This window comes from Ambystoma mexicanum, chromosome 4p (assembly GCF_040938575.1).
Source record: "Ambystoma mexicanum isolate Mex_15411 chromosome 4p, UKY_AmexF1_1, whole genome shotgun sequence".
NCBI lineage: Eukaryota > Metazoa > Chordata > Amphibia > Caudata > Ambystomatidae > Ambystoma > Ambystoma mexicanum.
This window is the reverse complement of record NC_090927.1, coordinates 905567712-905587941: the sequence shown is the minus strand read 5'-3', so window position 1 is coordinate 905587941 and position 20230 is coordinate 905567712. Positions and strand designations below refer to the sequence as shown.

At 47.2% G+C, this 20230-nt stretch overlaps 1 protein-coding gene across 3 annotated transcripts in view; it reads right to left on the bottom strand.

Moving 5' to 3' along the window:
* The window catches only part of MDN1 (midasin AAA ATPase 1), a 2688524-nt gene that overhangs the window by 192297 nt on the left and 2475997 nt on the right, over positions 1 to 20230 (bottom strand). For all 3 annotated transcript variants that reach the window (XM_069606482.1, XM_069606484.1, XM_069606483.1), the window contains exons 91-92: positions 18311 to 18412; positions 17879 to 18080 (exon numbers count right to left, since the gene is read on the bottom strand). In XM_069606482.1, coding sequence (XP_069462583.1) covers positions 17879 to 18080; positions 18311 to 18412 — 304 coding nt within the window. The remainder of the gene's footprint in view (positions 1 to 17878; positions 18081 to 18310; positions 18413 to 20230) is intronic.

Sequence of the window (20230 nt, the reverse complement as noted above, 5' to 3'; positions counted from 1 at the left end):
CGTGGCTTAAGACCTCGATCAGCTCCTCTTCTGAGGTTGAGGCCGAATCTACGACGACGCCCTGCCCCCCCTTCTTCTTCCCCACAGAGGGTTTCACGGGGGTCCTATCGATGGGCACAAAGGAAGACTCCCTCCGCGGAGGCAGGGAGATTCTGGGCCCTGAGGTCGCCACCACTGGTGTAGCCACCACAGGCTGAGCCAGGGCCGCCGCGACCGTTTCGATAGAGGGCTTGGTCGGATGGATCAAGGCCTTCACCACCTTAGGTGCGCTCACCGCCTTATCCTTGAGGGAGGGGGCACTGCCACGCTCCTCCTCTGCCTTAGAGCTCGACCGGGGCCTCTCCAGGAGCTTCGCCGGGTGCTCGGCCTTCCTCTTACCCGACCCAGAGCGTTGGCTCGTGGTTGATGGTGCCGGGGAGGGTGCGCCCTGCCTGGCGCCCGTAGAGCCCGACCGTTCGGCGCTCCCGGTGCCAGCGGACTCGCGGTGCTTGGCCTTATGTTGGGCCCCCGTCGCCGGGGCGCCCTCAAAGGTCTTAGAAGACCGCTCGGATTTCTTCTTCTTCTCGCCAGACGGGCTCTTACCCTCCAGCCAGTTGGCGAGACGTTGATGGCGGTCCTTCATGGTCCGTTCCGACATGTTGCCGCAAAACGCACAGTCCTTCTCCACGTGCGTCTTGTCCTCATGAAGGCAGTAAAGGCAGAAAGAGTGTTCGTCCTCCTTGAAGACGTTCTGCAGCTGGCATCCAGGGCAGACCCTGAACAGCTTTCCGGGCGTCAAGCTTCCCTTCTCCTGGGCCATCTCCGAGACCGGGCCTGAGAAGCTTCTGGAGTCCTCCGAAGCGTAGCTCGACGAAATCTTCACCCTTGAGGGGCACAGATGAATCCGACACGGGTCCCCGTTGATCGGATGTAGGATCGGTGGAGCTTGAGGCTCTTTTGACCGAAAGAATCGAAGTTTTTTGTGAAAAAGCGCGAAAAATAGCACTAACGCTCGAGAGCAATAGCACGAGGATCCCAACACATGAACGTGCGGTAAAAATCTGAAGATGGCTGCCAGAGGCGGTGCTTAGGTAGAGGGCAGTCATTGGCTGTGGTCAGTATGACGCAGAGACCAGTGATTGGTTATTACTACGAAAGACAGATCAGAAACGAAACTGATACTGGTTTTTTCTTTACCGAGGATTCCCAGCCTGACGACGGGGAATATTCATGAGCATGTGAATCCATGCCAGACCCCATGCTGGAGAACATAGCTTAATATCTTCATCTGTTCTGTGGCATAAGCTTCTTCAGCTTGATCCCAAGATGTCACTTATCCTTGATACTTTCTTGATGTCCTATAGAATATCTGCATTCTCTGAGTCCTGCATCTCTTATAGGTACGTCAGCTCAACTCTGTATGATGTCACCATTCGTCTTGACCCTTCATTTGCTCTGCTTCTTAAGAAATCTCATTTAAACAACCATCATATTTCCTCATATGCAAGTATGGTTTCCTCAATGGGAATCTTGCCTCTAGGATTCTTTTTTGCCTTTGTCGTTTCAACTTCTCTGTGTATGTCACATACTCTGGTTTCCAACATACAGGTAACAGGTGAGGTTGGGGTACTTGGCTCCTCCTCTACACTGGTGCAGGACAAAATACATATCAAACCGCTGAAAAGAAAGGTATAGATTAGCATTGGCACTAAAAGTCCACATGGAATCAACCCCAACCTCAGCAGTCCATCCCTAAAATGTATGGGGCCTTGTGCACAAAAGTTCAGCAAAGTTCCACATAGTTTATGAAGCTGGAAAAAATGAAGGTAGGATCTCTGGGGTCCAGTGAACATTTCCAAGTGTCAGGGGACGAGTTAAACTAGCTAACAGACGTGTTCCAACTTTCAGTGTGCTTGTGTGAACAAGCACTGGCAAAGCCAAAGTGTTAGAAATGTTTTATAAAAGTTCTCAAACTTTTAAAGGGGACATAGGGGGTGGAGGCAGGTATCGCTATAACTCACCCCCTGTACTTTGATTCTTCATGAGACTTGGCAGGTCAGTTGAAGAAGGTCCAAGGTTGCTTATCCCGCCATCAGCCTCAGCCATCGATCCCCAGGGGTCGCAGGTTCGAGCAGCTCTCTAGTCAGTGTCTAATGCTGGTGCAAGGTCTCCCAGTTGAAAAATGCAGCAAAACTCTATGCAGGGCCCCCATCAGGACAGAAATGGACACAGATGAGCAATTTCACAACGATGCACGGGTTGCAAAGGGATTAACTTGCAGTGGTCAGACTTTCCCTCCTATCTCGGGTCCCCTTGATGCTAGGACCATGACATTTCGCGGAGTTAAGACTTGCTGCATGAGCGGAGGATCCCCCAAGTTCCAGGCCTCAACTCAGAACGGCGACATCTGCAGCACGGTAGCCCAAACTCAGTGCTCGTCAGACACAGGGTGGTCCTGGGGCACTTCCGAAGGCTCTTCTTCATAGGACTCCGAGCCGACGTCGAGAATGGATGTTTCATCCACTTCAAGGGTGGCAGCTCCTTTGCAAGTCTGCTGGAGATCTTCCACAGGACAGATCTCTACCAGGGCAGCATCAGAAGTTAATCGCCAAGCCTTTTTCCGACGGGTCCACAATCTCCTCGCAAGTCTTGCAGCTGGACAGGAGTCTTGGCTCCTTCAGTTTCTTCAAAGATCTCTCCAGAGTGGGTGCAGGGGGTCCTCTTCTTATACTAAAAGCCAGGTAAGAGCATCAGCTCCCACTAGCCAATGACAGATGTGACACCCCCCCGCCCCCCCCCCCCCCAGCAGTGGTCCAATCAGGAACAGTGGCGGCAAAACTCATGCATAACACTTGCACACACACTGGCACCAATTTGTGGATTGGGACAAGACAGTCCCAGCCCACTTCCTGGCAACAAACACACATAGCCCCTCCAATAGCCCACCAAAACCCTATGCTTTCCTGGGCAAAGGAAGTCCATATAAGGATTTTCCAGGCCTCACAGGCCAGGAAAAAGGCTTAAAAACAAGATGGCTGAAGGACATGCGAAAAATCTCGTGGCATGGCCATGTTTGAGCACTAGCCACAATTAGTAGCCAAACGCAGTAAGGCTAAAACGAAATGCATCAAAAAATTGTAAAAAGTCACTGCTGCCACCAACTTATAATTTAGTACACCTAGAGTAACCAAACATCCTCTGAGTGTTAGTCTAGGGAAAAAAAAGTGCACCCCATTTAACGGCATTGTAAGATGCATTGTACAATGATAAAAAGTTACCACAGGTGTTAACAAGCTACTAAAATTAGTAACAAATTAACAGGACTAAGGGAAACAATGTTTCCCAGTACTGACAGCTTGAAGGACATGTAGTTTCCCCATAACAAATGAGCAAAAGCCAGTGTAGTGAAACTTCACTACACTGTAAAAAGAACAGGTCAGATAAAAAAATAAAAGCAAAAACTTCAGGGGTCCATAGAAATTAAAGAAAAAGGTGCAGTAGAGACAGTAGAGAGGAATCTTTCCTAACAAGAGCCATTCCCCCTAAAAACGTGAGAGACACAAAACTGTTCTAAGATTTTGGAGGGCCTAGGGAAGGGAGTCATTCCCCTGGGGCCAGACTAGTACTGCTTTATTCTATAATTTCTAGTGTGAGGCACAGAAGTAAAGTTTTCTTGACACAGGACGGTGGACCATTTTGAGTTGAAAGACATCCCGACAGTCACCTTATCCTTAGTTGAGGCAGGCTAATCCCAAAGTCTTTAGCCCCAAAACATGCCATCTTTGCATTAGCCTCCTTCTCCTGCACCCCTACAGAAGAAACACATACCACAGCATAAAAGGATGCCGTTGAAGGAAGGTACATATATCTGATCATAGACTGATTAGAAGAGTCCTCAAGTGGAATGTGTTAGGGCAGTTTTTCTAAAGTCAAACTAAAGGCTTCTTAAAATCATACATCGTAGGCAGTACATAAGCTCCACTGTTAGTATAAGGCTGTACCACCGGAGAATGTGGTAGCATGGACAGAGCAGCCAGGCTTATCTTAGGAGGGAGAGATGGCTGTAGCATACATATGGTACAAAGAAACACTATGTATGGTAAAAAGAAAGGGTTTATTTAAATGGAAGCGGACCAAGATAATTCTTGGTTAAGTAAGCACTATAACATTATAAAAACACAATCATAAAAAGCAACTCAATACCTATGGTATGCAGACCAAGGTATAACCCTATGTAGAGGAGCAAGAAGCAAGTCATGGCGAGTCAAACCTAACTTAATGTTATACATTGAGGATAGTAGTAATCATTATTCCTGGAGACTAACCAGGTTAGACATGCTTTAGAATACAATCAGTATTTCGAGGGTAGTTGACCCAGTCAATCATGCAGTGACATTGAGTTATGAAATCGCATAATAAACCAACCCTGTTACAACTATACTCCTTGCAACATTACTTTTTAGAACTCAGTTCAGAGCTAGTAAAACAAAGCATATACTTTCTGGAGGGGCCTCAAGCAACTCAATGATAAGTATGAACACTCAATAACTATTTTAGAATGCAGTAAGCAATTCAAGGAAAGCCAAACCCAATTACGCTTTAAGAAAGACAATGTATTTCAAGCTAAGTAAGTGACCTATTGGTATGCGCAGTATATTTTTAAGAAGAACAAGTTACTTACCACTGGTAACATTCTTTTGACTGGATGTTCCTCCCACGTATTCCTCATCTTTAGATATCGTCTCTTCCAGCTTTAGCTGCTTCGGAAAAAGAATTCAGCAGAGGGCACTGTGCGTCGATGCGGTCGACTCGACGTCCCTCGAGGGCTTCCTCGTTAGTATATAGAGCACGCGCAATTGGCGTCAGTTCGGTTTTTAAGCTTTCCTCTTGCAGCATGAGTGAGTCCCAGATAGTACCACTCTGAATGAGCGTAAAGTATAATGCCTAGAAATTCTACAGGGGTGCAAGTTGGGAGGGGCGATGAGGAATAAGTGGAAGGAACATCCAGTCGAAATAATGTCATCTGGGAAAAGTAACTTGTGCTTTGAATGGATTGTCCTCCCACGTATTACTCATCTCCCAAAGCAGTGTTAGGTTTTGGAGGAATTATTAAGAATTTTCAGATCTAAGATTGTTCATGGACTGAATATAGGACAGCTTTCCCAAATCATCCTTGGCCAGAGGATGAATCCAGACCGTATTGGTTTGTATGTGTGAATGGTAGACCAAGTGGCTGCTGCACAAATGTCTTTTATAGGCACACCTCTTTGAGAGCAGAAAATGTCGCCATGCTCCTTGTGGAATTTGTTTCCAGATTTTGCAGCCAATCTGTAGTATTCTGTAACAGCAAGAAATATCCATCTGGAAAAAAGTTTGTTTTGTAACTGGAAGTCCCAGGTTGTGTCCAATGTATCCGATGAAACGCTTGTCAAGCTAATGTATTTTCACCATCAGTGAGACATAAAAGCTCAAAGCGCTTCTGGGATCAAGCATATGTAGTCTTTCCTCTTCCTCGTCAGGATGAGAAGGCAGATAAAATGTTGGTAGTACAATTTTCTGCGATAAATGAAAATCCAATAAAAGTTTAGGCAAAAATGAAGGTTTATCCCCAAGACTTGTCCTTGTACAAAATTGTAAATTGAGGCTTACTATGTAAGGCCTACAACTCACTCACCCTGTGTGGTGACGTTAATGAAATTAACAGAATGGTTTTAAATGTTAATGGGCATGCATGAAGTGGTTCAAAGTGTGCACACATTTGTCCGTGGTCGAGTGAAACAAGCCCCCCCGCACCTGCACCTCAGGGTTAAACTTGGTCACATTAAGCCAAGCTGTCCTCTTCATATCAGTGGCGATACAGATCGCTCTGCCTGCGGTGTCGAAGTGAGCCACTGTCGACGCCATGTCTTGGGCCACTATTTTCTCATCTGCCAACCCTGCCCTGAAGCATGCCCGACTATGCACGGGGAGCTCTGGGAGGAAATCCGCAATTTCCCACCAAAGTTTTTGATTCAATGCTGCCAACATAACGTCCACGTTGGTCTTGCTCAGGTGGCGCATGGCATTAGAGTAGATCTTTTCCTCCTTCCCTAGGATGGCTGACGTGGGTGCAGATGAAGCCTGCATCTTATAATAAATGGAGGTGGCAGTTATAATGGAGGAACGAGGTTGGGGGTGTATTGATAGTATGAGTGAGCCCTCTTTCGCCTGCCTATACTTGGCCTCAAGGTGCTTATTCGTAGGCTGTGTGGAATGCAAATTCACCCAGCCCTTTTTGGCCAAGGATTCTATATCCTTTTGAAGAGGGATGCCTGTTCTTGTGGACTGGCGGATGGTCAACAACTCAGCCAAGACCCCCCACCTCAGGTTGTTCAATTTGCGGCTGTAGGATCCCCAGGTACTCAGCCATACCCGCCAGCCTCTCATAGAAAGCCTTGGCTGAGGAGGGAGTATCCTGATCCTCCTCCTCGTCCGTGTCTGCGTCCTGCAGTTCGGGAGCTTGTGGTGGCACAGGAGGGAGCATGTGTTTGAAGACCCCCTTGAGGATGGTGCCCATCTGAAGCGATTTCATGAGGGTAAGGAACTTTTCAAAGAACCTATCCTCGCATGCTGGTGAAGGGCTCGGCTTTGTAGGAATCGTGCCCTGCGGTTGCTGAGCTCTTGGCATTTCTTGTTGCACTGGGCTGGGTCCTGTGTACCGCACCTGTGCCGATGTGGTTGGGTATGCCGTGGACCAGGTAACTGGCGTTGTCCAGTCCCATCTTGACGTGCTTTCCCATGCCTGCTCTCTCGAGTGAGGAGGCTCCGGGTGAGCCACCATCTTGTCGGGCCTGGCGGCTATTTTGTCATGCCCCGCACCACGTGCCTGCCACGTGGTGCCTGATGAGCTGGACCCAGTCTCTGCTTGCACGCTTGGAAGCGAAAGCTCAGACCTTCCCTGCACCTCAGTTAGAAACCTGGGAGGCCAAGTGCCCTCGGCCATTACATGCCGGTAGTGCTACTGCTGCATATAGGCACCCCCTCGGGAGCAAGCCCAGTGTTGGAGCAAACCCCCCGGGGAGAACCCCAGTAATAGAACCTAAGCAGCTCCTAAGCGGTGGAACCGGAAGGACCCCTCAACCTGATGGTCCGTAGCTCTCGGAGCCTCAGTCCCTTTGCTGGTCTAAGCACCTGGAAAACCCCTCCCGCTTGAACGCTTCCCAGGGAAGGAGTCGCCCTTGCGGGGTGCAGAGGAGGACAGGGCACCTACCTTGGGCCTGATCTTCCTCTTAACGTATATGTCTTGATGTCTTCTGGTGGTGATCTTTTTCGAACAGCTCCCTCCACCTGGCTAAACGATTGTTCAGAGCATGCTGGGTCAATGCATAGCACGCATAACAGCCGTCCCAGCCGTTTTTGGGGGCAAGGCACCCGAGGCAGAGTGCGTGCGGATACAATGTTGGGAAGGAATCCTCGCAGGCCGGATACTTGCTAAAACCTGCAGTCATCGACATTTGCCGGGAAGGTGCGTGGCACCAGAGGACAGAGTATAATCTCTGATAATTGCTATGAGAAAGAATGGAAAGAAAATATCCTGTGGAAGGGCGTGGTGTGGAATTACAAGACCGAAGGCCTAACAAGGAGCGCTGGTGAAAGTGGTCAGTTCCCGTCGATGCGGAAGAGAGGACTGGGAAGTGGCACCAGTGGGTGGAGTCAGGCGAGCGCATGCTTCCAGGGATGCAGCCCCGCGCACATCTAAGTTTAAAGGGGAAGACAATTGTTTCTGGTGAAAAAGGTTGTTTCCCGCCCCTAGCGAGGGATGCTGCATACAATATGGAGGAAAGGGGACGGGAAGTAGGAGTAAGGTCATCCATACAAAGAGTAAAAGACTAGGTGAGAGGGGAAAACGATTCCCCATCACCTACGGACAAGGTAAAACAATCACTACATCCAAGCAAAAGTTTTGGGGATTGACACAGGTCAGGAAGATTGATCACAAACATGAAAATCTTACCTGTGCCAAAAAACAAATGACTGTGGTGTTCATTGGCCAATAAAAAATAACTGTTAGGCAGAATTATATGCAGTACCCTTTGGGAACACCACACACAATTAAGACTACAAGTGACAGTACAATTTCACCTTTGGTACAAGCCTGTACTACACCGTAAAAGTGGTAGCAGTAGCAGAGAAGCCAGACTTATCTCAAGAGTAAGTGAGCAGTATCAAATAGTTACACAAAGGACAGCAATTTCTATGATTCAGGCAAACACTGACTCAAGGTTTTCAAGTAAAAGAATATACATTTATTTTACTCTTCAGTTGTATAACATTACACTATTGTAAGCAGTCTAAAAATTACACTCTTAATACACCACACCACTTCCCTTAAATTCTAGACAAGTTAAGCTCACAAAATGAAGTCGGAGCAAAATGGCCCTCCAGCAATTTAAAAGGGAGGGAAAGACAAAAGTTAACAGAAATGGATCCACACCAACAAGAAAATACTTAGAGCAAGCGAATAAGAGAGACTACAATGATAAAATCAGATAGAAAAGGCTTAGGGCCAAAGTCAATGGGTTAGAAGTCTTTTGCTCAAGATAATACAGTTCAGGGTAGTTCGCGGTAAAGTTTGTGGCATGGTTTCCGGACGAGGTTGGTTGATAGAAAAGTTAGTTCAAAGAGAAGAGAAGGACAAGCCCTCGGATTTGAGAAAGATTTCAAACACACCGCGGCTGAACGAAACTCACAACCGGATTTGCAGAGTACCTTAAAACAGAGAGGGGGCTGTAGCTGAGGCAGACGTTCCTGGTAGTTCCTGCAGGCTCACTGTTCCTGAAGCGATTGTCGGACTGATCAGAAGTAGGAAGACTGGAGGGTCCTGCACTACCCAGGGAAGAAACCAGCAGCAGCGCCAGACGACGAATAAAAGGTGCGCCCCTTAAAACCCAAGCAGGGTCCGACCTTCCTGGCTATCCGGCCCACTGTAGCTCTGTACAGCAAATTCGATCAGAGGAGGGGTCCTGGCTTGCAGTTTGGGTGAACTGGTTGGTCCCACCAGCTCAAGGGAAGAAGTTTCCTGGAGGATCTTCTCTGTCGTCGGATTCTGGAGATTCTGACCTGCAGCAGGGCTTCACCGGGCGGTTCAGTCGTTGTAGGGGTCCTCTTCTTCCACTTCCTCGTTGGTTCTTTCATTCCAGTGGCGACTCTGCTCTTCCAGTCCCAGAGACTTGCTTTTTATGCAATTTTCCCCCATTCATACAGCCTGGCTGTCAATCACACAGCAGGATGGCTGGCCTGGAAGGCACGTCCCCTTATCCAATCAGACAAGAGTGCGACTTGGGTTACCAAGGGAACCCATGGCAGGGGTCCTAAAACCCCTCCCTCACATCCTGCCTACCCAGACTCTCAGGCCCCTAAAGGAGGTCTTCTGTGTGGAAGCCCACGAAAAGGCGATGAACAAAGGGACCAAACCTGGTTTGGCGTGCAGAGTAAAACACGAGAAAGACTTTAACAAAAAGAAATGGCGAATATACCTGACCGAAGCCAAAATAAAATGCATTTGGTCACGCAGGTTTAAGTTGGAGGCTAATATAATAGCCTAAAACATTACCACATTTATATAAGATAATCGCGGTAGAGAATTTAGGGTAGATACCACTGCCACCAGCCAAGTCTTGATGTAAAGGGAGCAAAACAATGCCCCAAGAGGCACAGACAAAAAGGGATAAGAATTAACCCTTTCCAATACTCCATGGAAGATGGGGTGTACTGGGTCTGTGGTAGAAGTGACTAAGGTAAAGTTAATGGCAACTTTACCCTTTTCTGGGAGACTGTAGTCAACCCCCGAAAATGAAGTCAGTGGGAAGTCTAAAGGACAACCCTGTGTCACTGCACTGAAGGTGCTGTGTAACACACATGACAAATATGGTGCCCTGGAGTAGGTGAGGCTCCAGTGCCCAAGATCACACAAAAATTAGAAATACACATAGCAAAACACATGTAAGAGTGGGAGAAAAGGCTCACACTCTTACCAGGTGAAAAAAATAAATCCTAGAAATCCAGCAAAGCTGCTGAGGGGCTCATTAGGTAAGGGAAATACCATTTATGAGAATTCTCCCTAACAATAGCCACACTTTTGTCAGGTAACCCATGAATGAGGTTTTAATCAACAGCTTACCCCGATAGCTAAACCACTCTAAGGATGACTATTTAGAAATATACAGGGACCGGTCCTTTTAACAGGATTGGCACTAAGAGATTAGATGACTTTCATAGGATCAGCTCCTGCGGTGAAGAGGTGGAGCTGGGATTTGAGTGCCTTATAGCATTTTAGCACTGTGCCATATTATGATAAGGCATTTGTAACGCGCCTATACACAAGTGTTTCAAGAAGCGACGAGGCAGGGAGGGGGGAACAAGGGGAAGACAGACAACGATCCTACTAGGCCAGGTGTCATTCAGATCGCGCAAGTACGGGGGAGGGGAGAGGTGCATGGGGAAGGGGGGGGGGGGGGGGGAGTGCAGTACAAGGTAAGTAGAATAAATAATAAAAGGGCCAGCTGGTGGCAAGTGCAAGGTAAGTGCAGAACAAGTGCTGGGAACGGGGGGCTGTAGGGATACAGAGACAGTCCCGCAGTGCAGGGGTTGCCAGGGAGGCAGTGCAAGTGGAGAGTGGCTGGGCCCAGGACCGAGGTCGGTGAGAGTGGCCCAGTTGCAGATTCAGTGCAGTTTCAGCGAAGAATTAGCAGGGGAGAGGGAGAGAGAAAGCAGAAGCAAAGAGGAAGGTTTTGAGGTGCTTCCGGAACCGGAGATGGTTCTCCTCAAGTTTCAGGGGGGCAGGAAGGCTGTTCCAGAGGGAGGCCCCTGCCGCGGAGAGAGATCTACCCCCAGCTCGTTGCTTCGAGAAGCGGCTGACCCTGAGGGAGTTGGAGACGGATGAGCGAAGGGCTCGGGAAGGAAGATATTTAGGAAGAGAGAGTTGAAGGTATTTAGGCCCCAGGCCCCAGAAGGCCTTGTGGACAATGCAGAGGGTTTTGAACTTTATCCTCGCAGCCACTGGGAGCCAGTGTAGAGATTTCAGTCCTGGAGAGATACGGTCCCTGGGCTTGAGGCCAAGGACAAGTCTCGCAGTTCTGTTCTGGATGAGTTGCAGAGGGCGGAGTGTGAAGGTAGGCATATTAAGATAGAGGCTGTTACAGTAGTCCAGTTTTGAGAGAACCAGGGCTCGGGAGACAGCGAGCTTCTGGGGGAAGGAGAGGAAGGGAAGAATACCTCTGAGGAGGTGCAGCTGGTAGTGTGACTTCTTAGAGACGTCAGATATATGAGGAGAGAAGGAGAGTGTGGAGTCGAAGATAACCCCGAGGTTTTTTGCCTTGCAGGTAGGAGCAGGAAGAGGGCCAAGAGAGGCCGGCCAGAGAGCTGCAGGGAAGGAGGGAGTGGGTGTGCCGATAAGCAGAATCTCAGTCTTACTGGCATTAAGGCAGAGGTCATTGGCGGCACACCATTCCTGGATAGCAGACAGACAGTCAGAGATGAGGGAGGGAGAGGAGGAGGCCGAGGGTAGCCTGAAAATGAGCTGGGTATCGTCCGCATAGCACTGAAAGTTGGGGCAGAGAGCGGCGATGCGGTGGGCAAGGAGTGCCAGATACTGGTTGAACAGCCAGGGGGAGAGATTAGATCCCTGGGGGACAACACAGGTGGAGAAAAAGATGTCAGAGAGGAAGGACCCGAGTTGGACCTGGGAGGGTCGATTGGAGAGGAAAGAGGTCAGCCACGCCAGAGCCTGACCAGTGATACCCAGGTTATCACGGAGACGGTTGAGCAGGATGGCATGGGTGACAGTGTCAAAGGCAAAAGAGAGATCGAGCAGAATGAGAACACACGGAGTGTTGGAGTCGAGGTTCAAAAGCAGGTCCTCACGGATGTTCAGGAGAGAAGTTTCCGTGCTTCTGGCAGCTCTGAAGCCAGATTGATGGTCATGAAGACTGCCAACAGATTCAGCATGGAGGTTAAGCTGGGAGATGGCCAGTTTCTCCAGGAGCTTGCCCAGGAAGGGAGTGATGGAGATTGGGCGATAGTTAGCCGGCCAGGAGGGGTCAGAAGAGGGTTTCTTAAGAAGAGGGTGCACAAGGGAGTGCTTAAGGGGGGATGGGAAAACTCCAGAGGCGAAGGAGTGGTTGCAAAAGTCAGCCAGGGCAGGGGCCAGGGAGTCAATGTGGCCCTTGATAGTTTTGGAGGAACAGGGGTGAACCTGTTTAGACGAGACTTTCATAGATCGGACTTGTCTGGAAACCTCGTCAGCAGAAAAAAGGGGAAAGGCAGAGAAGGAGGGAGGAGGGGTGGCTGCAGAAGGGCCCGAGGAAGAGCCGGACAGAGAGGGAGGGAGGTGGTAGGAGGAGAGTGAGGATAGGATGTCCTGAGTTTTGGAGATGAAGTGAGAGGCCAGTGCAGTGCAGAGGGCCTGGGAGGGGACAGGAGAGGTAGAGACTGCAGCAGGGTTGGCAAGCTCCTTGCAGATTTTAAAGAGTTCGGCCGAGTTGTTAGATGCCGCAGAAATGCGGGCTTGGATAAGGGCTCTCTTCTTGGTGAGAACGGAGAGACGGTATTGCCTTTGGAGCAGGCGGCAGGCCAGTTTGTCAGAGGATGAACATGAAGCACGCCATTTCCTCTCTGCCACCCTGCACTTGCGTTTTAGGGTGACGAGATCCGAGTCATACCAGGAGTTACATTTGGCTTTGGGCTTCAGGCGGATTCTCATGACAGGGGCAAGGATATCAAGAGTATCAGATATAGCAGAGTGGAGCATGGAGAGGGCTGTGTCAGGGTGGGAGTCAGCCGAGGGGGGAGGTGGGGGTGAGAAAGTGGCTGCGAAAGCCTCAACTGACACGCGTTTCATGGGTCGGATGACCGAGAAGGTGGGTGGCAGTGGTGAGGGTGGCTTTGTTTCTCAGTTTTCATTGTACTGAAAGGTGCAGTTATTTGTGGATGCTTGACTTTCTTCGACTACAAAGAATATTCTGTTTTAAAGACTTCACTTGAAAGTATACATTTTGCATGACAAACCAACATGACAAGATCAAAAATAAAACTATTCTATAGAAACAGGTTATGCAAAAGGAGAATCCACCATAAATGGAAGTTCATAAGTACCCGAAAAAATAAATACTGTACATAAACATCATTCATGCTGCTATGTAGAAGTAGGGAAAAAAGTATATTTTGTCCAATGTAACCGTATGGACATGAACTGTATGTAACTAAGTATAAGCAACACTGTAACTAGCGCCACGATGTCCTCGGTCTGCTGTGCGACCAACAAATAAGAATAAATAAATAGGGAGGGGTGTTAGGAAAGTTCTATTTTTAGCAACGTTTCCTCCATATTCTATGTACCACTAAACGTTTTGCTTCTGCTTTTCACACCGACCTGACTTTTTATGGAGAAGTGAATCCTTCAGCTTCCCTCCACTGGGCTTTTGCTCAGATGTCATGGGGAAACAGACTAGTCCTTCAGGCCATCAGTACTGGGAAACTGTTTCCTAAGTATTTTGACTTTGTTTGGTAACTTTGTATCACTGCACAATGCATATTACAATGCAGTACAATGGGGTTTCTTTTGTATGGCCCCAGACTACACTCAAAGCGATTTTTTGGTTACCTAAGGTGTGCCTAAGGACAAACCGGAAGCAGCAGTTACTTTTTCTTACTTTTACTGTACGTTTAGTTAGCCTTACCACGTTTGTCTACTAAAAATCCTTTTATCGTCATGCACTGGCTGAAGTGCCGGTGGATCCCTGTCTGGCTACTGATCTTTGAAGACCCTCGTCGGTGCTTCAACCATCTGGACCGGTTGGAATAACTGGTCCTGACGTCTTCTGGACCACCCAGTTGTCGGACCTGTTGCATATTGGGTCTACCGCGACAGAAGCGAAGTCGTTCTGAGTTTTGTCCCAGAACTCGAGCTTGTGTACTTGAAGAATGTTTTCAGCCAATTCCAGCTATAAACACCTCTCCAGAGCGAATCCTATGTGCTTTATTTTCAGGTTACAAATTCCAGGGTCTGCACTTGGAGTGCCTATATTGTGGCTGAAACAATTTGTAACTCAATGTTATGAGCCACCGCCGCGTTCCCCGTCTCCAGGCATCTCCGATCTGGCAACGCTGGAGATTACCATGGAGACGTGGCTTTTCCGCTGCCCGTGTTTCGGGTAGTCACGTGACACGTTTACGCGCACAGTGACGCCTCCTTTTCCTCTTCAAATACGAGTGCCAAAGGAGTAAACGCTGCTTCTAATTAGCGTTATTACTTCAATTCCTTTGATCCAGAATCTCTTCCACAACTGAACTCGGAACGCTTTTTGACCTTTCTATTGGATTACCCCTTGGATTTGATGTACCATCCTGGCTTGCAGCATCCTTGCAGCGGCCTTTTCGGCAGCGGTTCCTCCTGTTTGCCGATACTCCTCGCTGCCTTCGTTCCTTCAGGCAAGCCATTCTGCCGGCGCGCCGCTCCTTGTAGCGGTCTCCTCAGCAGCTGTCCCGCCTACCTGCTGAGACCTCACGCTGCCTTCATTCATAAGGTAAGCCTTATTGCTGGCCCGCTTCCCTTCAACCGACCACCACATTGCTTTATTATACTCCACTACACTCAGCCTACAACATTCCACGTTTTAGTAGTCAATGTTTATGGGGGAATGTATGAACACATGAACAGTCCTTTTTGACCAACTCCTATCTTCCTGGAACCATTGTGTGAACTTCTGCGTTTGGAACTTTTCAATCAGCAACTGTGCACTTTCTGAACGCTTTCCTGTAGTGCACCATCCCGGATCTAATTTGCGACCCTCGTGCCGTTCGGGGTAGTTTTCCTACACTAACCTTCCTGTTTGTTATTTTCTCCTCCCGTTGGTTAGTACTTTCGCTACCCATAAAACACCTATTGGGTAAGCCTGTAGTCATTTGGTTTGTTTTCTTGATAATCATTAGACTACCATTCTTACCTGTCTCTCCTTATTTTCAGTCTTCTTGTTTCCCGACTACCCATCCTATATTGCCTTAGAGTCCTATCAAACCGTTATCAGGTATTGTTTGTTGGTCTGATCTTGAATTTACACAGTTGTCTCCAAGTCAGTGACGTAATATTGTGCTTTTGTTTCTTACAGCCTCGGTTTGGCGGTGTGGTTCTCCCCGCTCTTTTGGTTAATCGATTCCTCTGATTGTTTGTTATTCAGCAGAGGGGTACATTGCCTTAAAGAGGTCCTAGAGTTAAGGAGGTCTGGTTCTGGATCGTACCTTTGTACACTCCAGCTTAGACTGAATACTTTCCGGAGCTGCTCCCTCTTCGGTTATCCCAAGGTCGAGCAACGCCCCGACCAGTTCAGCAACTGGTGAGTAACACTCAAAGTGAAAAAGAAGTTGGTACTCCTGGTGCGATCCTTAGAGAACATATAGTAGTCAAAGTTGTAAATGTTTCAATTTATTCCATGTGTTAGTTCCATACATTAATCATCCTTCCGATTCTGGTTAATTTTCCATTCCATGTATTAGTTTCATACATAGATGATCCTTCTAAACAATACATGGAATGGAAAATTATCCAGCATCAGAAGGATGATTAATGTATGGAACTAATACATGGAATAAATTGATGATTAATGTATGGAACTAACACATGGAATAAATTGAAATATTTACAACTTTGACTACTATATGTTCTCCAAGGATCGCACCAGGAGTACCAACTTCTTTCACTTCAGCTTGTGTGACGAGGTCCTCCTACAAAATGACAGCTCCCTGCCATTGAAGGGTCTAGAGATAGGAGGCTTTCTTCAGCCGCAACAATCTTAACTCCTGCTGTTGCTGTGCAACGGTGGTAGTCCCTGTACCCTACTTTCCTGCACCTGACAGTGTCCTGAGGAGCGCTAAAGCAGTGGTTCTTGCATTGTTTGTCGAGAACAGGTTGCACTAAGCTTCCATCCACAATCGGAACTCTTCTTGCAACCGCACCTCCTGGGCACCAGTGACCAGAATCAAAGGCAGGAAAACTTACCTCAGGCTAACCTCTGATGACCCGTCAAGTCTAAAGAGAAACCAAAGTTTGGGTGGTAAGTTGTAGCAATACTTACCTGCTCCCCCCCCCCCCATCTCCACCCTTGAAAAGATTGCATTACTTTTGAAACTTTTAGACTTCTTTGGCTTTGACACAAATCTCTGAAAGTTGGGAACTGTTTTATTCGCTACAATACTCGCCCGAGGAGCCCTCTCCTAATTTTTCCCCAACTCCAAAACTATGGGACACTTTGGGAACTTTTGGGCACAAGGCCCCATACAAATTCTAAAGTAAGGATTATAACTCCTGTGGACAGTTGGTGCTAACCTAATCGCTTGCATTCCTTTAAAGGTATTGGGGGGGTGTTTAATTTTGCACCAACTACAGTGACTATACATATGTTTTAGAGTTTAGTATTGTGTGATATCACTTGCCATTAGTGATTTTTCATGTGTTTTCTGAGCATATAATGCATGTGTTATTTTTAGAACTGTCCAAGTGTAATCTGTGTTTCATTGTGTGGACTCATTGTGGACCCCTGACCCCACTCACCTCTCTTGATCTTTAGCATTGGCCTCTCTGCATGCTACCTTGATTGGTTTGGCTAAACTCTCAGAAGTTGCTCGCTGTTCACTATAACAAGGGTGGCCCCCCCTAAACATCTGCCCACCAGTTTAGATACCATTCTAACAAGGGTAATTCCAATAACTATTCACATGTGGCATTTTCTGTCCGGATTAGCACTCTCTAAACGTGTTTTACTGTTATCTACAGTTACCTTTTTTTCCCCACCCACAGCATTATATGTACTGTGCCTTTTACCAGGCAATCAGCTTAAGAGTGGGCAGGGTCCGTCTACAGCCCATTACCGTTTTAATGCATACACTGTATCACTATGTGTTCAGTTGAATTCAAAGTAATTCTTTCACCTTACCGATTTACTATGTGCGATTTTATAATGAAGTGTATATTTCTCAGTATACCAGTGTAGTGTGCTCTCTAAGGTAACTGCTGGAAATAACAGCCCTTTACAAACTGTTTACCGTCTCCTTTGAGATAAACCGGACCGATCTGCCATATCTGACGGTCTCGCTTTTAGGTGAGATGGTTTTATATCCCTTCGCAGAGGGCTTTGGACTAACTTGCTGGAAGCCCAGCAAATATACTCCTGGTTGGTCTTCACAAGACCTTCCTAGAGCACTTGCAGACTTGAAACCAGTCTTGGGTGGACACGAGACCGAAAATACAAAATGTGATTTGTCCTCAATAAGCTTGCACGAAGGATTTTATCTCTAGTGCGGAAAGCGTTAATGACTCCATGACCGAGTTGGCTCTGACATTCTATTTCCAGACCAGCATGCAAGCGAAAGATATTTCAGAGATGAGCAATCGGTGGGAGGAATGTTTCCATTAAAATGAGACTGCATGTCAATGGGCAAGACTGGGGAGGAGGGGGCTGGGACACAACAGGACATCCAATTTTAATATATAGCTAATAGCAATACTTACATTCTGTAAATAAAGTTAAAAAAGCATTACAGTGCCGGTTAGGGTATCATAGGTTTCTGAGCCTGGGTTGTGATGTTTTTTTCAAGAAGCTAAACACTTTTACCTTCAGAAATGTCTATAGTTTACAGCCCACATGAGAGGCACAAATACAAAGTACACCAGTCCAACATCTACAGCCTACTGTTAGGTCTTCAAAAGCCCATTTGCTGTGTATTGCATCACACGCTGGCTTAGGAGCAGCTCAAGAAGGGAGAGAAAAAACAAATGATAGCTATTACAAGCACACTACTAAAACATCCTTTCATCCAAAGAACTTCTGAATTAAGATGGGGCATTAATCAGGGAGTAAAGCTTGCATACCATAGGTCTGTGCATCATATGATTTGGTGCCTTCCTTAATATGTTCATAGGCATCAGCCTCTTCAACTTTCCTCTCCACTGAAGCAACATCCTTTTCTGCCTCGCCACTGGATTCCACCATCTTCAACCTCTTCTGCACACGCTCACTGTGATCTCCCAAGGAGCGCTCATTATCTGCTGCTCCAAGCTTTCGCTTGAAGCTCTGACGATACAGAAGGTAGAAGGAAAATTAATTAGTTCTATATTTATGCTACTTTACAATTGCCAGGAGACATTTAACTAATACTACATGTCATTGGATCAGACAATTACATTGAATAGGGGGACACCACTTTGCATCGTTTCAGCTATCCTCTAAACATTTTCAAGGTGTATTGAAGGTTTTATTGCATGAGGTCAATCCTTACAAAGTAATACAATCTGCAGCAGTACCTGAGTTGGGCTTGCGCTTTGCCTTTGTGATGCCAACCGGGCCATCAGCTTGGATTCGTGCCCTTCTGACTGACTTGCATCTGCAGCTCCGCTGCCATGTTCCTAGGGAAAAGAATGCATGGCCTTTACATTGCACATGTACGTTGTTCAATTGTTTTATAACATTCCAAGGAAATACATTTTAGTGTAACAGAATTTCAAATTACATTAGATCTTTCACACTGAAGAAAGGACGACCATTTCAGAACTAAAGTCTTCGGGTTGCAAGACCAGACTGTCTTTTCAACTCAAGGGATGACATCTCCTACAAAGTGGTCCTGATTTTATTGGGCATGAGGGAACATCAACAGAAAGTGTAGGATAACTTTACAGGGAATACATTTGCTCAATGTTTTTCTAAATGCTCAAAAGACATCACAGAGACAAAGGAGTCGGTACAAACTAGTGACCATGATACACTGCTTCATATTGTGTGTTTCTAGTCATTTCTTGATACTAGAACAAACTGCAATGCTTGTATAATTATACGTAAAGACTCTGTTCCCATCATACTGTCCACGTCCTTGGGACTGTGGTTCTCAGTCACCCCCATACTCCGCTGACTCAGGGCTACCTGCCAGAGCACTACATTACTGTCACTCAGTCTCTGGGATTTTGTAGTGTCACAAACACATTTTTGTTGGCAGGAAATATGGTTATGTCCACGCATTGGTCCACCTGGACATATCTACCAAGTCCAAATCTCTAGTACCGTTGTGTCATCTGCCGGGGGTCAGGTACCAGTCTCGGCATTAGCAGTTGGACACCAGGGCCCTTCCACACCCTCCCTGATCTTGGATTTAATCAATATCCCTCCCAACATAGGGCTTGCCTAGCGAGGCACTTCCCATATCTGATATTTGCTCGGGCCCTTCACCACCAGCTTAGAAGCACCTCCCTTACACAGATCCTGAATAACGTTCAACCCTTCAGCTATTTCCTGGGCCTTGCTTTCTCCCCCACCCCCTCCATTCCCCCCTCCTTGCACTCCCTCCTCCCCTTCTCCTCTACCCCCTTTAAATGTCGCTGCCAAAGGTGCCCATGCGGTACTTCAGTAATCAAAATGCCTACTGTTGGGACATAATCCCATTTCCGGAGTTCTCTAACATTATTTTGTTTTTTGGATCTTCAACTTTATTTTATAAGCAGCAGAACTTCAACCAAAGTCTGCCTGTCACTGGAAACCCGTTACATGTGCAGTCCTATGGTAACCCATATAACTCCTAGGATTGGGATGTTTTTAAAGCACCCCATTTTGGTAACAGGGATTCAATCACACAACAAGGGTGTGGTGGAGTAGTCTGATGGCAGACGTAATTTACTCCTGGCTTCAACAGGGATGCAGTCATTGTTATCACCTTAGTATCCCATTGTACGAGTATGGTAGTCAATAGGGTTCTAATTCATTTTTAAGCCATCCATAATACCCACCACATTGTTTTGGGCCAGTCCTCTGTGAGGACGATGTGGTAGGCCTGAAACTGCCATTGTGCTGATATGGGCTAACTTTGAGCCCAGCAATGACTCCCTTGAAAGTGGCTAAAATGGGCCTCGACAGATTTTCTGCCCAGACATACTCATTACACATCTTGTGTGGGTGGATAAGGGTGTTTGGTAGTTTTTAGGGACAGTGGCCACCAAAATCATTCTCTCTGTATGATGTGTGATGGGAGATGGTAGGAGTGTTTTTGCAGAACCCTCTGCTCAAAGCTGTGCAACATCTAACCTACAGTTGAGAAGAACAAGTTACTTACCAAACTGGTAACGTTCTTTCAATGGGATGTTCCTCAGATGTATTCCTTATCTTTGATATCATCCATTCCAGCTTGCTGGCCTCAGAATTTTTTTTCAGTAGAGGGCGGTGCGTGTCGACGTCCCTCG